We start from the raw sequence: 17083 nt of genomic DNA, 5'->3' as shown, positions 1-17083 counted from the left end.
GATTCATTGTTCATCAGGTTATTACTCCTTATTTGGTTATATCCTGTTTTCTGCCAGTGGGAACCTTAGCTGTCTTAGCAAGCTTCATAGATACAATTTTGCTACAGAGAGATAATGATGTTAATCATGAGAGGCAGTGATGTCCCTGGGCTGGGGTTACTTTAAGTTAGAATGAGGCATTCTGGGCAAACATGGAGTTTCTCTGACTTCAGCTTGGCCTTGAAGGTCTCTCTGTGGTGCATTCATTGCTGTCGTCATCGAGTCCATCCACCTTGCTGATGGCCATCCTTCTCTTTCCTTCAACTTTTCCCAGCATAATGGACTTCTCAAGGGAGCTGGGTCTTCACATAATGTTTTTAAAAATATATTTTATTTTGATAAGACAGAACATGAACATGAATAGTAAAACTGATACATAATGACATCCATTAACCATCCTTCCAGATATGTAAATAATTAGATGGAGGAGAATGACTAAAATTATCTTGATTTGTGAACAAACAAACAAATCATTAGAATTAGCTTGATCTACTCGAAGACAAATAACATGGGTCAATTTTTCAGATATGGCAATATGCCACATGATACCGGTCTTCGCATACTGTGTCCAAAGTATGATAGTTTTAGCCTGGTCATTTGTGCCTTGAATTAAAATTCTGGATTGATTTGTTCGATGATCAATTTGTTTGTTTCAGTCTCCTCAAAAGTCTTCTCCAGCACCAAAGTTCAAAAGTGTCAATGCTTTTTCTGTCTTGTTTCTTCAAAGTCCAGCTTTTGCATCCATAGAGTGTCACGGGGAAAACCACTGTCCGGACGATTCTAATCTTGTAGATATAGACACATCATGGCATCTCAATATCCTTTCCAAGGGCTTCATTGCAACCCTACCAAGTGCTAATCTGCAGTGTATTTCTTGACTGCTGGATCCTTTACTGTTGACAGTCAATCCTAAAAGGCAGAAGCTATCCACTACTTCAGTGTCTTCATTGTCAGTTCTGAGGCTGGTTGCTGTAACGTTGTCATTAATTTAGTAGTCTTTACATTTAGTTGTAGTCCCCTTTTTTCACTGTGCTCCTTGACTTTCATTACTAGACCTTACAGATCATCCGCATCCTCAGCTATCAGAGTGGTGTCATCAGCCTAGCGCAGGTTATTGATGTTTCTTCCTCCAACATTAAAACTACACTCATCTTCTTCCAATCCAGCTTCTCTCAGTATGCTATCTTCAATTTAATTGACACTGCCCATTTTTACAGTCAAACCTCATGCAATAAAATCACAATGAACAATCTGGAATAGATATTTTCATCTTGCTCTTCCTAGGGCTGCTTCCATAGTTTTGCCAAGCCTTTCACAACAACCCTGCAAAGTCTTTTGCACTGTGTGAAGCAGTACATTCCTTTGTCTCCCTTTAATCTCCTGCCATCCCTTTTCATGGTATGATCCCTCAAGGCCTTAGGTCCCTGAAGTGCTGCTACTTCTGCTGTACATACAGAGCTGATTCTTCATTGCAAAATAGATGGAGTTCACACCCACCATTGGATGTATAAACACACAAACACACACACGTGCACATGAAACTTTGCTTTGATGTGCAATGCATCAACAGATGTAATCGCTAATCTTCTTTTGAGACAGTCCTTTCATCTATGTCTATTTCTGGAGGCAAATGACCTTAAAACAGTGTCGCACATGCTAGTAACCTTTAGGTTTGACTACTGTAATGCACTTTATGTGGGGCTGCCTTTGTACGCTCCCTGTTGAAATAAGAGCATTGCCTTAACAGTTTGCTTTTAGGAAGACCCTCAAGACATACCTGTTTTCTCAGGCTTTTAACTGAAATCTTAAAAGCTATTTAATGTGTTTTTCTCTTGCAAGATTGTTTTGTAAATTTTAAGTTTTGTACTGTTTTTACTTTTGTTGCATTTTCTAATTTGTACACCACCTAAAAGATGTCTATACCAGGCAGTATAGAAATATGATAAACATTTGGTGTTTTTTATGCCAGGAAAGCCCTTCCATTGCAACAATGCGAACACACCATACCTCCAAATGTTTTTAGCCTACTTTCCAGTAGACTTATGAGATCACCCGGCAACTGCATTCTGTGGGTGTCCCACCCCCTAACAACTTTGCAACACCTGGACCAATATGAACCAAATTGGGTACAGTTGTAGGGACACCTCAGTGGCACAGTTTGTGATGTCATCCACCCCACCCGATCCAAGATGGCAGATATGTAAACTTTTGAGGCACAAGTGGGCTAACTTGTGAACTGCCTAACCCATTTGAACCAAATTTGCTACAGCTATAGGGACACATAGGCATGTCCTCATGGTGTGGTATGTGATGATGTCATCCACTCCAATTCAAAATGGCAGCCATGTGGCTAATTTGTGGACTGCTTAACCCATTAGAACCAGTGAGGGACACCTCAATGGCATAGTTTGTGATGATGTCATCCACACCAATTCAAGATAGCAGACACGTGAACTTTTGAAGCATAACATGTGAACTGCTTAACAAATTTGAACCAAAAATGCTGCAGCTCTAAGGACACACAGGGACACCTCAGTGTAGTTTGTGATGATGTCATCCACCCCAATCCAAGATGGTGGTCTCATGAACATCTGAGGCACAAGTGAGCTAACTTGTGAGCTGCTTAACAAATTTGAACCAAATTCGCTGCAGCTGTAGAGACACATAGGGATCCCACAATGGTGTAGTTTGTGATGTAATCCACCCCGATCCAAAATGGTGGACATGTGAATTTTGAGGCACAAGTGCACTAACTTGAGGATTGTCTAACCGATTTGAACCAAATTTGGTAGTTGTGAGTTGATCCACAACTCAATGGCATAGTTTGTGATGTAATCCACCCCGATCCAAGATGGAAGACGCATGAACATTTGAGATGCAAGAGATCTAACTTGTAGCCCTCGATTTGAACCAAATTTATCCAATTGTAGAGACAGTGAAAAGGAAAGTAGACTGATTTAGTTCTTACTAGAATTTGTTGCCATTTCTGGTTGCCTGGGTTGCAGGGTTGGTAATATCGTTCCCCCAGTTCTTGCTTTGCAGGGTGGCAAGCAACGCTTCTCCTATGCCAGTCTGGGCTTGAGAGTGTTCCCTGCGGCCCTCGCCTAACCTTTCTGACCACCTCCTCCCTACTGAAAGGGCCAGAGAAAAGATCCACTCTGCCTCTGTATGGCTCATAGAGGAGTTGCTGCTTTGAGGTAGGCAAGCACCAGACATTTGGGTGCCTTCTGCAAGTCAGGACAGAGACGGCTCACCTGCCCACACCAGCTTCTGCGTAACACAAGGCCGAGCCTGGGAACCTGCTTTTCTCCAAATGGGCAGGAGGGTAGAACATGTGCTAGCCCTGCCCTGCTTGTAGGCAGACGATGAACTACATTCCCATTAGGACACCAGGCTTCAACACTACGCCTTCCTTTCCATAAGAACATCAAGAGCCAGCTGGCTCAGAACCAAGGTCCATCTAGTCCTCGGAACATAAGCAGCTGCCGCCTACCTACCAAGTCAAGCCCTCTTTGTATTTATACAACTTTGGTCTAATAATTAAAAAGGGGGGGGGAGTGGTGGGGGAAACCAAAAACTTGGGAAGCACAGCCTAGAAATGTTTTAAATTACTGAGGCCCAACTGTTATAAAACTCAAGAAAATGCTTCCCACCCAAACACAAAAAAGGCGTCACAAATACCATGCCACAAACTCGCTGGTGACAACCGCCACAGCGCCTTTTTATTAAGACCAAGGATGTCTCCCCCTCCCATCTGCTTTGTTTGTTTCACACACATGAAATGTTTTAAGTTAAAAAAACACAGTAATAATAGACACAAGAAGGCAGAACCATTTGTTTAAAAAAAGGGGGTGAGGGGGTGAAAGGAAATTCACACATTGCGGGAGCTGCATGGAGCCGATAATCAGGAGTCACAGTAATACGCAGACTTTCGGCTGGTCGCGTCCCACCCCTCAGAATGCTCTGATGTAGGCAGGTGGGGCAGAGACCTCGAGTGGCCGTGGAGGGTCCCTCTCAAGAGGCCCTCGCCCACGACTGTGGCACCGGGGAGGCTCTGGGGGCGGGGAGGTTCCCCGGAGCCTGGAAGTGGGCTGCTAGAATGGCAACAGGTGGGGGAACCAGGGACCGGAGTCATGGAAGCAGAGGGGCCGAAGGCGATGGGGGCGGCCGGGTTGTTCTGGAGGAAGACGACCACCCCATAGGCGCCAGCGTTGGGCCCCAGCAGGGCCTGCCCGAAGGCAGAGTTCACCCGGCTCAGGTCCATGTGCCCCAAGGGAGGGTTAGAAATGGGCGAAGTGTGGATCCAGGTCAAGTTCATGGCCGGCCAGTCGGTCAGGAAGCGGACTGGCTCCCCCCACAGGGCACCGCCTTTGCCATCGGAGACGCCCGGGGCCGTGAGGTGCGTCTGGTGGAGCTCTTCCGTGGGGGGGCTCTGCACGGAGTCTCGGCTGGCTGCCCCCCTCCTTCCTGCGACGTGCTCCTCCGTGGGCGGCTGCTGAGGCTAGAGGGAAAGGAAATGGCGTCAGGCCCAAAATGGAGGACGGTGCGGCGGGCGCCAAGTACCGTCGCAGGAGGGGGAAACAGTGATGTAGCTGATCCTTCCCCGTCAATTAAAATCCTGCCTGCACAGAAAATTAAAGCTCTTCCCTTATATGCTAGTTTTCCCACTGCAGGGGGTGTGGATTCCTGGTGTGTCTATTCAAGGCAAGATCCCACCCCTGCAAAATATTCTGAAGTGGTACACTCCAGGACAATTTCTGCTTTGTGGTCTTTTTCTTTCCCTTTTTTGGGGGGTGGTGGATGGGGGAGTCCCTTGCACATTGAGAACAGCTTCTTAGAGCAAAGGCTAGGCCAACCTCTTCGATTTTAACATCAAAAGCTGCCTTATAGCAAGTCAGACCATTCGTTCATCTAGTTCAGTACTGTCTGCTCTGACTGGCAGCGGCTCTCCAAGGTTTCAGGCAGGAGCCTTTCCCAGGCCTAACTGGAGATGCTGCCAAGGACTGAACCTGGGACATTCTACACACAAAGCAGATGCTCTTCGACCAAGCTATGGCCACCAACATGATGGTGGGTTTTGTTTTGTTTTGGGCGGGGGGCTTTTTATATATGCAAGAAGTATTTTTCTTCAAGGGTGGGGACATTCACAGCCGCCCCCACCCCACCTCTTGTAAGCAACTTGAAGCAAGGAAGTACTGCAGTCCACCCCATCTCGACTTCTTTCTCCTTCCTCTGGTGCCTCCCTTATGTTAAATTTCTAGATTGTAGGCCCCTTGGGGCAGGGACCTTTAAATAATTCTGCTGGTTACATAATCTGGCCCCGAGGCGGAATAGGCCACACCGCTCACCTTCACTGTTTGGCATGGCATTTCTGTGGTCGGGTCACAGTTGGCGCATAGGTTCTTCAGGGCCACCTGAGGGAACCATACTTTCAGCATCCGTTCCACCTGCAACAAGGTGTCCAGGTAGCGTTCCCTGAAAGAGGAGAGATCAAAGAAGTGTCACAACCCGAGTGTCACAACTCAAGGGGAAGAAACATGCAAGTGAGTGTGGCTGTTGGTTGGACCCGCTCTTGGGATTCGGTCACAGGAAGGGGCAAGAGATTTCACCTTTGAGGGGAGAACACACACTCTCTATCCACTATCCCCACACCATTTAAGGCAGTCCTGTAAAATTTGAGAGCAGGGCTCCAACACGAAAGAATGTAAGAGCCTCCCTGGATCAGGGTTCAGCATTTGAGAGAGGGTCTTGTGGTTGCAAGCCTGAATTGTCCTCTTTGCTAAGCAAAGGGGTTGGCCTTTGAATGGGAGACTACATGTGTGAGAGATTGACCTTAGAGGACGGGGCCGCTCTGGGAAGGACACCTGCCTGCTTGCATGCAGAAGGTTCCAAGTTCCCTCCCTGGCAGCATCTCCAAGATGAAGTGGAGAGAGACTCCTGCCTGCAGCCTTGGAGAAGCCGCCAGTCTGTGAAGACAATCCTGAGCTAGATGGACCAAAGGTCTGACTCAGTATATGGCACCTTCCTATGTTGCTATCTTTCCCCCACAACCAAACAGATGCTTTCCTTGGAAGCCCACAAGCAGGACATGAAGGGAACAGCCCTCTCCAACTGTTGCCTCCCAGCAACCTGAATTAAAAGATAGACTGCCTTTGGAAATGAAGTCTCAGTTAGCCATCATGACTGACAGACCTCTCCTGCTCCTCCTTCATTAATTTGTCTAATCCGCTTTTCAGACCATCTGAGCCAGTGGCCATTGCTTTGTGGTTGTGAGTTCCACAAGCTAAAGATGCATTGTGCAAACTAATCTTTTTTCCCTCTGCCCTATAACATTATTTTAAATGTTAAGCTGGTCTAAGGACTGTAATAAACTTACTACTACTATTACAAGTCCTTCTTTTTCTCTGTCCTGCATCTCCTGCCTTGTCTATTTCATAGAATAACCCTGAGCTCAGTTGTTACAGAAAACTTCCCTCTTTTCTCCACACCATGCATCCATTTTATAAATGAGAGGTTCTCAAACTTGGACTACAACCCACCATCCCCAGCCACAATGGTTGGGGATTATTGGAGTTGTAGGCCAACAAACTCTGTGGGCCTAAATTTGAAACCCCCTATTTTAAGCCTTTTCTCGTAGGATGGTCCTCCAGTCTCCTGATTGTCTGAGTTCCTCTTTCCTGCCTTGGATTGCAGAAACAGGAGGGAGGAGTTCAAATCCCCAGTAAGCCAGAAAGCAGAGTTCAAGAAATGACTCTGTGTTCCTTGCAACCAGAGATCATTTGTGGGAAGATTCTCACCCCATTTCTGGCTTCTGAAGGACTCCGATAATCCGCTGGATCCTGTCCATTGCCACACTTTGCTGGAAGCTGCTTAGCCCTGGAAAAATCAAAGCAAGAGAGACAGCAGTTAGTTCATCCCTGCCAGCAACCCGTAATCCTTTACCGCTCAGGGCTGCCCAGTGCAGCAACCGAGGGAAAGAAGCTTATCGAGACAGTGCCAACCATTCAAAAATTATTCCAGGCCTTACAGGAACCTAGATGCCACCACCCCCTTTGGGGAAAAAACAGATGCAAGGTTAGGTGTGTGCAGAAGTAGTTCTATCAGAGATCTTTCCCCCCCCCATTTTCCTGGCCAATCCTGAGTTAGATGGACCAATGGTCTGACTCAGTATACGGCAGCTTCCTACGTGCGAATGAGAAAGTGTCATCCTAGTGGGAAGAAAGTGATTCAACAGAGCTATTTTGCAGGAGTGTCTCTCCAGAGGGGGTGGGAGGGGAGAATGACACAGACAATCGCTGCCCCGAGGAGATTACACAACAGCCCCAAGGCGTGGGGCATCCCCACACCCAGATCTGGCTCTGAGCCGTGGTGCCTTTTCGACATAACCTGCAGGGGCACTAGCATCTGTGCATCAACCGGACGGCCAGCCGAACATGGCCAAATAGTCCATGAATCTACTCATGCTCAGAGAACTGGCCGTCCGCCTGCTCAGCACAGCTGCTGTTGAAAAAATGGACTTGGAACAAATGTAGCAATATTTTTTTGTTCTCAATTTTTTTTAAAAAAAAAGTTGTCTGGCGTTCCAGAATAAAAGCCAAAAAAGTGGTCCAGTGAAACATTCATATATGAAACAAACAAAAAGCTGCCGTAACCTGGCTCACAGACACGGTAAATCATTATGATGCTATTAAAAAAAAAGAAAACAGGACGCTGCTGCCCACTGAGTCAGACCTGTGGTCCACCTAGCTTAGTATTCTCTTCACAGACTGGCAGCGGCTTCTCCAAGGTTTCAGGCGGGAGTCTTTCCCAGCCCTACCTGGAGACACTGCCAGGGATTGAACCTGGGACCTTCTGCATGCAATGCCGATGCTCTACCACTGAGTTAAGGCCCCATCTCCAAAGGTGATGCACATGGGTCTTCCCTTCCAGGCCCAGTAATAACCATCCCCATTGTGGTTCCAATACAGTTAAAACATTAAAAATACTTGAAAGAGATTTGCACAGCCGTCTTCCTAGGAGAGTTTACAGTTTGGTTGTGAGGTCGGAGTGAACTTTCCCTGCTTCAGTGGGGTAATTATAAAAAACCTTGCCCGTATTGGCTACCAGTCTGGTGGCTATTGGCCACCTCCAGCCTCAGAGGCAAGATGCCTCCAAATACCAGTTGCAAGGGAGCCACGGTAGGAGAGAGGGCAGGCCCTCACCCCTTGCCTGTGGGCTTCTCAGAGGCATCTGGTGGGCCACTGTGGGAAACAGGATGCTGGACTAGATGGGCCTCCTTGGGCCTGATCCGGCCGGGCTGTTTACTTCTCTTCCTCTGGGGCCTTATAACTCATTTCCCTTTGAATCAGGCAGCTAATGGCAAACACGAGACGCTGCTGGTGCAGCCTTCTGCAGCAATTAAGGCCCTCCATCCCTTTTTAAGTGGGGTTTGGGAGCCAGATATTGCTACAGAAGAGAGGAGAGCAAAGGGAGACACCCCGCCCGCCAAGAACCATCCCACTTTATTTGAGATGACAAGGCCAAAATCCACGCCAGGAGCATTCCCAGACAGCAGGCTTTACTGTCAGTTCAGGGCATATTGGATACTCTCAAGCAAAACGTGGATTTTTTTTTTACCCCGGATTAATGCAGGCGAGACTCCGATACGCAGGGGGAAAACCCGAATCATGTATGGAGGCGCCTCCAATATGTCGCACGGACTTTGGGGGTAAATCTTTGGATATGTGAACGCACCCCCTCCACTGCAGTGGAGATGCGAGCTTAAAACCCCATCTGGGAATACTCCAGGAGAAGGAGTGGTTGTTTTCTCAGGAGAGCCACTATGACATAACACTTTAAAAACAAAAACACTCAACATAAACATGTTTCTTTCGGCTGCAGCTGCTTTGGACCAAGGGATCTGAGTTTTTAAAACTGTGTTTAAATCCCAAAGCAACCTGCGGGACAACAGACACCCGCCCCAATTTTATTTTTTTATTTTTTTTGGGGGGGGGGGAAATCGGGTTCAAGTTTAAGATCCAACAGGAGGAAGCAGGGAGACAGCGCCAAAGTAGCCTCATCCAGATGTGTCCCCCACCCCGCCAGCTAGGACAGGGATGGGCAAACTCAGCCCTCCAGATGTTTCTGGACCACAACTCCCAGCATCCCCAGCAACAACAGCCGGAGGGCCAGGTTTGCCCATTCCTGACCTAGGGGAAAGACAGGCTGAGCTTGAAGGAGAACGGGCAAGGGTCAAGATCTTCAGCAGGATCATGGGCTCCGTTTCTCATTGGCTGGCTTCGGTGGGCTTCAAGCTCCACCCATAAGAAGGTGGGGCTTGAGGTGCACAAACAGCCCCTGGGAAATTGCAACCAAGAGTTGCTATAAAACTCTTCCCTGCCTGTTTGATCAGTTTAACGTAGAACTGAAGCAGTTAATTTTAAAAGGTTTGAAAGAATGAACACAACCAAAAAACCAACACCTGAATTAATTAGCCAACACATTTTTGTGTATTATTCTTACTGCAAGTGCTTATAAAAACTGGAGTCAGCAGGCGCCATTTTGGAAGAGGCATTCCTTCATTCTTTCGCACAGCAGGGAATGCCTCTTCCAATGTGCTTTAAGAAGAGATATACCAATTTAAATCAAGTAAAAAGAATGCGATCAATCAATGTTAAAAAGAAAAGAAAAGACTGCACTAGCTTCAAGCCACAAGGATTCCCCATGCTACTCTTGTTTGAACTCACAAGGAAAAACATATGTCTATGTTCTGTTCCCAGCACAGCCCAGATCAAAAAAACCTCGCCACAGACTTCCTTACCTCGGTCAAAGCGGCCCATCTTCAATCTGTTGAGAAGCCCCATCAGAGGACGGACAAAGCCCTGGAGTTCCCAGCACTGCAGAGTGGATGCAGAAACAAGAGAGGGTAAGGAGGCAGAAACTAGACAGAAGGCCTCTACTTGTGACATTAACAAGCTACACGTGCAAGTGAATGACATCGCAAATATGGGGCCAGAATTCCGAGATTATTATTTTTTTAATTCCACTCATTGAATGTGGGGCACAAGACAAGCTAGGATTCAGCCCCTTCACCTATTTGTGGACATGCTTTCCTCCCCGTTAAAAAAATTGTTACTTCTGCTTAGCAACTACCCTACCCCCTAATGAGACTCTTATAGTGCTCTCACATGTAGTTAACCATCCAAATGCAAACCAGGACACACCCTACTTAGCAAAGGGGACAATTCATGCTCATTACAGCAAGACCAGCTCTTGGGAACATAGGAAGCTGCCTCCTTCTGAGTCAGACCCTTGGTCCATCTAGCCCAGTACTGTCTACACAGGCTGGCAGCAGCTTCTCTAAGGTTGCAGGCAGGAATCTCTCTCAGTCCTATCTTGGAGATGCTGCCAAGGAGGGAACATGGAACCTTCTGTACGCAAGTGCTCTTCGCAGAGGATTCGTACTAGTGACCCTAAGGCAGGCCTGCTCAATTTAGGCCCTCCTGCAGATGTTGGCCTACAACTCCCATAATCCCAGGCTATTGGCCACTGGGGCTGGAGATTATGGGAATTGTAGTCTAAAAACAGCTGGGGGGAGGCAAAGTTGCGCAGGCCTGCCCTAAGGGGGAAGAACTTACAGTCTGTACATGGGGTCTCCCACTCAAATGAAAAGCCACGCCAGATCCTGCTTAGCAGAGGGGATAGTTCATAGTTGCTACCACAAGGACAGCTCTGCTCCCCACCAGCTCTCAACTATTTCAAAGAGAAGGTCTTCTTAGTAGAGGGGTCCCACCGATTTCCAGCTCGGGACTGCTTCACCCCGCCCACCCGAGCCATTGCAGGAGAACCAACCTTCTGTGCAAACAACTGGTCTCCCGCAGTCCAACAGGACGAGCGCGGAACATCCTTGGCTTCCACCTCCTTCTTCCGCTGCCTCTTGATCTCCCGCAGGGACGGCGGCGGCGGCGGCGGATACCCGTGGGACCGGCCGCCTCCCATGGCGCTGCTCAGGCGTTTCCGCCCACTGTTCTCTGCCCCCTTTTGGCTCCCGGACTTCCAGGGCAGGCTCCCGCCCGTCTCCTCCAAACGGCGACAGTACGGCTCCGCTAGCGGCATGGGGTAACGGCAACAGTGAGCGCTAGGCCGCAGCCCGGAAGGCGGCAGCAAGTCATGGGGCTTCCGGGCCCGGCCCGTGCGGTCCCGGCAGCGGAGGCCTGGATGAGTCCGCCCCGACTGCGGAGAGAAGAAAAAGTTCTGCCCGGCCGGGTAGGCGCCGCGCCGGCCTCTCAGAGGGCCCGCCTCCTTCTCGGCCTCGCTCCCGCTGTCCGAGAGGAAGACCTCGAAGTCGCTGCCGCGCTCCTCCTCCTCGTCCTCGCTGGCGGTGCTCTCGACTGAATACAACGACTCGCAGGAAGAGACGCTCTTGGCGGGCTCCATGGTGGCCCTGGACAGCTCTGGGTCAAAACAGAAGACAAGAGGAGATCAGGACGACTCGTGACACCGGCTGGAATGTCGGCTGGTTTCCGCGCCACTGTTTATAGGTTCCCAGGCAAGCGGCATTCCGCAGCCGGGGAAACGGAATCGCAAACTGTGTCACGTCCGCAGAATGAGATGCAGAGTGTCCAGTTCCCTGCTCGCCACAGAGAGGGGCATGGAGAGCGGGACGTCCCATTCTCTAGTCTGGGGTAGGCAAACTTGGCTTTACCACAGTGTTCCCTCTGACAGGGGTTCCCAAATGTTGTGGACTACAGCTCCCAGCAGCCTCAGCTGCAATGGCCTTTGGCTGGGGATTATGGGAGTTGTATTCCACAGCATCTGGGAATCCCCGTTACAGGGAGCACTGCTCATAGGAACCTAGGAAGCTGCCATATACTGAGTCAGACCCTTGGTCCATCTAGCTCAGTATTGTCTTCACAGACTGGCAGCGGCTTCTCCAAGGGTGCAGGCGGGAGTCTCTCTCAGCCCTCTCTTGGAGATGCTGCCAGGGAGGGAACTTGGAGCCTCAGATGCTCTTCCCAGAGCGGCCCTATCCCCTAAGGGGAATACCTTGCAGTGCTGACACATGAAGTCTCCCATTAATATGCAAACCAGGGCAGACCCTGCTTAGCTAAGGGGACAAGTCGTGCTTGCTAACACCAGACCAGCTCTCCTCTCCAGCTGTTGTTGAACTGCAACTCCTAATAAATTGGGGCAGTGGAGAAGAAGCCAGAGACCGTGGAGGGAGGGTTGCCCAATTCCCACACCTTGCCTTTTTTCCACCTACAACCTGACTACACCCTCCCGTCAGGCGGCTGGGCATGTTCTCCCCAAGGCCAAATCTGTCCGCCTAGAGACACACCCAGGTAATCACCTGCTGCATTCGGGTTTGGCCACGCCAAGAGATGGGCTCCTGAAGGGAGACCTCACACCCATCCTGACTTGGCTGAAATTCTGGGGCACCCAAGAGCCCTGGGCAAGCACTTTCCAATCAGGTCAAGATGCCTAGCCGTTTCACAGAGGGGGATCCACGGGCAAAGTATTGCAATCTAACCCCGCCGCCAGACACCACTCTGTTTTCCTGAGCTCTTCAACCTCCAAAGCCACTGAGTGCCCTGATGCTATTAAAAAAACAGGTTTCTTTTATGCTAGGAAAAGGGAGTCTCACACAGTGTTCAAACAGGGTGGAGAGAAGCTGCACCCGCAAAAATTCCCTCCTCCGCACAATTATGAACCGAGGAAGCCGCCTGCCACCAAGTCAGCCCCTAGTTTATTTTTACGTTTGTATCCTGTCCTTCCTCCGAGGAGCCCAGAATGGTGTACACGGTTATGTTCATCCTTACAACCACCCTGCGAGGTAGGTTTGGCCTGAGAGAGATGCGACTGGCCCAGAGTCATCCAGTGCATTTCAAGGCTAAATGGGGATTTGAGCGTGGGTCTCCTTGGTCCGAGTCCAACACTCTAACCACTACATCATGCTGGCTCTCGTTCACACAGAGTTTGGTATTGTCTAGGAACATAGGAAGCGGCCATTTACTGAGTCAGACCATTGGTCCATCTTGCTCAGTACTGTCTACACAGACTGGCAGCAGCTTCTTCCAAGGTTGCAGGCAGGAATCTCTCTCAGCACTAGCTTGGAGATTCTGCCAGGGAGGGAACTTGGAACCTAGATTCTCTTCCCAGAGTGGCATTACCCCTAAGGGAATAGTTTACAGTGCTCACACAATTAGTCTCCCTTTCATATGCAACCAGGACAGACCTTGCATAGCTAAGAGGACAAGTCACGCTTGCTGCCACAAGACCAGCTCTCCTCCCTCTTCAGACTCTACACTGACTGGCAGCAACTCCCCTCTGCCTGAAACCCTGCTGGTCTTTCCCAGTCTGCAGACGCTGCCAGGGACTGGATCTAGGCCCTTCCTCATGCAAAACAGGTGCTCTACCTCCGTTTGCTAGGGATTCCCAGACGTAGTTGCACTACAATGCCCATCATCTGCACAGCCCTAATGGGCCGATGGGTATCGTCGTCCAGCAGCACCTGAGGACCCAAGGTTAAGAACCCCTTGCCCTATTCCACTAGCAACTGAAAAGCCCAGCTGCGCGGGTGGGGAGAGGAGGCACAAACCACATCTCTGTCCTCCTCCTCCTCCGAAGAGATACGCAAAGGAATCCATGAAACTGCAAGAGACCGCGGGATCATCAGAGACGTAATCTCCGTTCACACCTGCAGCTCCTGCCTGGCTCGAGAGAAGAACAGCCAGCCCCCAGCGCACGGCACGGCTCACGGCGCGTCTAAACCAGGCGCACTCAACAGCTGCGGAGATGGGGCGTGTAATCCCGAGCACATGGATGGGCGGTCTGTACTGGTGCCTCAGCCTACGAAAGCAGACCACATGCCCTGCACGCATTCCGTGCACAAGAGAGGAGTCTCACCCACCACCAAGGCATCCATTCATCAACCCTGCCGATTCTTGCGTGAGCATGCGCGTCGTCCCCCACCAACACACACATTCAGATCACATCCAAGTCGCCAGGAATGTCAAATTTCTATTTCCGAAGCTCACGATTTCTACACACACACACGCGCCTCGGTCCGAGCCACAATTCAAACAGACACACAAATCCGACACGGATTCAAATCTGGAATGCACCACTGTGTGTGCGCGGACACACACACACACACACACGCTACAAAAACCCACCTCCTGCACACTCGGGATCCCAGGCGTGACTGATCCGATGTGTCAACATCATTTTGCTGCAGTTCTACGCCCCCCCCCTTTCCTCCCCTCTTTATTCAGCTGCCCAGCAAACTGGCTCCATTCAGGATCCAAAGGGAGGCGGCAGGGGCGTAGCTAGGGGAGAGGCCCCCCCCCCCCCGTGTTCATCCCTCTCTCTGGAAGCCCCCCAGAGTGAGGGAGATAATGAAGAAAATAGGGAGGGCTGGAGCTGGAGGGCCCGTGTTCTTTGCACCCTTTTGCTCAATTATAGCTAAGTCCCTGGGAGGCAGCATAAACCTTTCTTCCCAGGGGAAAACAAATTACCCACCCACCTCAAAAAGGAAGCCTCACATCTCAGCCCTTCCGATCCACTAGGAACACACACACCCCTTCCCATTTCTAACTAGGGAGCTGGGGGCACGGTCCTTTTGCCCCTTCCAAGATTGCAAAACAGAATGTGATGACAGTATTCTCAATGAAGGTTACATCACCGGACACATTCAAGGACAAGATGGAATGCATTTGTACTTAGGAATGAGTCATCCTGAGTTCAGTAGGTCTCGCTCCCAAAGAGCACAGTCTCCCAGGCTGACTGAGTGTACAACTTGCTCACAAGTAAGTCCTGTTGCACCCAGAGTGAGAATTACCTCCGAGCAAAGGAGTACAGGGTTGGGCTAACAACTGCCAGGCAGGCAGCAAGATTGCCTGACTTACTCCTGAGTAAGTGTCACAGTGCTGCATAGGAAGCTTACATCTTAGGAAGGAAAGTTGAATGAATTTCACAACAGTGGAGAAATACAATACAACACAGGGCAGCAAAGAATAGGCTGGAATCCTACCCACGCACGGCTTTACTTGGAAGCAAGCCCCACCCAGTTCAATGGAGCTTACTCCCAAGGAGACGAGTAGGATCTGGTGCGCGGCCAACACCCAGCCTCACCCAGTACAAGAAACATACTTAGCTAACCCAAAATAAAAGTCAGGGACAAACACACCTTCCTAAGATAAGAGGAATCCTGCTAGATTGGACAAGACGTTGGCAGGAATCTGCAAGCAGGGTTCTGAAACCAAATCCCCAGATCTGGCATTCAGATAGACTACCCCTGAATGCAGAGGCTCCATGCGGCAATAGCTGTCCCTAGACCCACCCAGCACTATCATCAATGTATCTAATCCCCACCAATAATCACCTCAGACAGTGAAAGCCACCTCACCTTGCAGCAATGAAATCCCAAAATCAATTGTGATACAGAAGAGTTTTGCTTGCCATCTGAATTCCAGTAACTTTTAAGAGTGCTCAGCAACCACTAAGGGAACTCGAGCACAGAAGTAGCCTTGCAAAGTTGGAGTACCTTGAACTGCCACACAGACGTTGTCCATCAAGAGACAGGCTGGTCTACCAAAATTACTAGTCCATAAACATGTTTTACGGGTTTGCCTGTCCCCCATTGGACAGAGTCATTCGCAATACAGGCAGAATTCAACACACACACCCCATTTGCAAATAGGTCTCTCTCTGGTCACCTGGGTAAGATCCTCCTTACCTAACAAGAGTGAGGAGCTTTTCACAACCTTGAAGAATATTAGAGATACATACACTAAAGAAGCCATTCATGTTTCATGCTCTATGAGCATATAAAGAGTGTCTCTCAAACACTAAGTGGAAACAATGAAAACACGTTATACATTAACCTGTTTCCAAGACGTTTGCAATAATGCAACTAGGTTCTGGGTTTACTCACAACCCCTTTTAAAACGTCTGTGCGATTTAGTAGACAATAGCTGTATTATTCGAAATGTAATGATATAACTGAGTCTACCTGTACCCTATGTTCATTCATCTGAAACTGTCTACAGACATTTCTAGTGCATTGCACAAACATAGCCTTAGACTCCCTTCAATTTTATAGGCGAACGTATAAATACACAGAAGATATAGCTATATAAAGGGAGAAGTGTTTAATGCAAACAGCAACAGTGAACTTAAACTGCTACAGCGTGTCAATCTATAGGTTTATTAAAATCAGGTTATTTTCACACTATTTGACTGCAGGTCCACAGTAACACCTCATGCACACATGGGGGGGGGGCGGACAAGATAATTAAACACTGAAGGGCATTATAAACACTATGCAGAAAAGGCGGACCTCAGATTAGCAAAGCCACCTGTCAGCCAACCCCCCGGATCCCCAAAGGCAGGCGGGATAATCTCTTACTTCTCGTCCTCTCCTACGACCTCAAATAAAAAAACACCCCACAGCATCATCTATTGCCCCGACCCCCAGGAAAGTCCTTCCTAAATCCAGAGACTGCAAATCCAAATTATCCCCTCCTAAGGTCCAGGACCTCGGGAGAGAGAGATGAGTCGGGGTTCGAAGCCGTGCCTTTCCTACTCTCATTCCCCCACTGTGACTGCATCGGAGCGCTGAAACCGAAAAAAAACACTCTTCACGCGCTCAGAAGCACCTCGCTGAGGCTCATACCTTTGTCACGCTCTTCCAAGGCAGTTGGACTGTTGGAGTCTGTGGTTGGTTTTTAAGCCTCGATGCTAACTCTGGAGGAAATCAGTCCGGTTCCTGCTACGGGTACGCTCCGGAAGGCAACACCGCTCTACTCACCAGCTCCTCCAGGCGGCTCTGAGCCGGTCGCGATCTCACTCCGGCCAGCCTCCTTCCTCCGCCGGGCTCAGGGCAAGCGCCACGCGGCCACGTGCGATGCCGCACGTGCCCGCCCCGGCCACGCCCCCTTTTCTTTCATCCTCCCTCTTTGGAGCACCGAGTGGATACATTGTCTCCCGGCCTGGGCGTTCGCTGTGCTCCGATTGGCCCGCCTCTCTCTAGCGCTGTCCAATGGCGGAGGCCCCTGGCGCCGAT

At 49.6% G+C, this 17083-nt stretch overlaps 1 protein-coding gene across 5 annotated transcripts; it reads right to left on the bottom strand.

Annotated features, from left to right (window-relative positions):
- Positions 1–3722: 3722 nt before the first annotated feature.
- Positions 3723–16961, bottom strand: CIART (circadian associated repressor of transcription). Of its 5 annotated transcripts, none has more exons than XM_053277581.1 (6): positions 16829–16961; positions 10870–11471; positions 9839–9914; positions 6837–6915; positions 5388–5514; positions 3723–4540 (listed from the first exon to the last, which is right to left on the bottom strand). In XM_053277581.1, exons 2-6 carry the CDS (start codon positions 11452–11454, stop codon positions 3944–3946), a joined length of 1464 nt encoding a protein of 487 aa, XP_053133556.1. In that variant the 5' UTR covers positions 11455–11471; positions 16829–16961; the 3' UTR covers positions 3723–3943. The 5 variants fall into 5 exon arrangements, with proteins under 5 accessions (XP_053133556.1, XP_053133554.1, XP_053133552.1 ...); XM_053277579.1 differs by having other exon boundaries at positions 16694–16921; XM_053277577.1 differs by lacking the exon at positions 16829–16961 and adding an exon at positions 13715–13913.
- Between the last annotated feature and the right edge of the window lie 122 nt (positions 16962–17083).

The sequence above is a fragment of the Hemicordylus capensis genome, chromosome 14 (assembly GCF_027244095.1).
Source record: "Hemicordylus capensis ecotype Gifberg chromosome 14, rHemCap1.1.pri, whole genome shotgun sequence".
NCBI lineage: Eukaryota > Metazoa > Chordata > Lepidosauria > Squamata > Cordylidae > Hemicordylus > Hemicordylus capensis.
Note: the sequence above shows the minus strand (reverse complement) of the source record. Positions and strands in the feature narration are given on the sequence as shown.

Bases quoted from the DNA above. Each gene is read 5' to 3' on its own strand.
- CIART (XM_053277577.1), bottom strand. From the start codon at position 13,898: ATGCGTGCAGGGCATGTGGTCTGCTTTCGTAGGCTGAGGCACCAGTAC. The intron at 9,915-10,869 runs GTTGGTTCTCCT...TCCACTCTGCAG, and splicing joins ACCAGTTGTTTGCACAGAAG to TGCTGGGAACTCCAGGGCTT. The intron at 4,541-5,387 runs GTGAGCGGTGTG...CTTTCCCTCTAG, and splicing joins TGCCATGCCAAACAGTGAAG to CCTCAGCAGCCGCCCACGGA.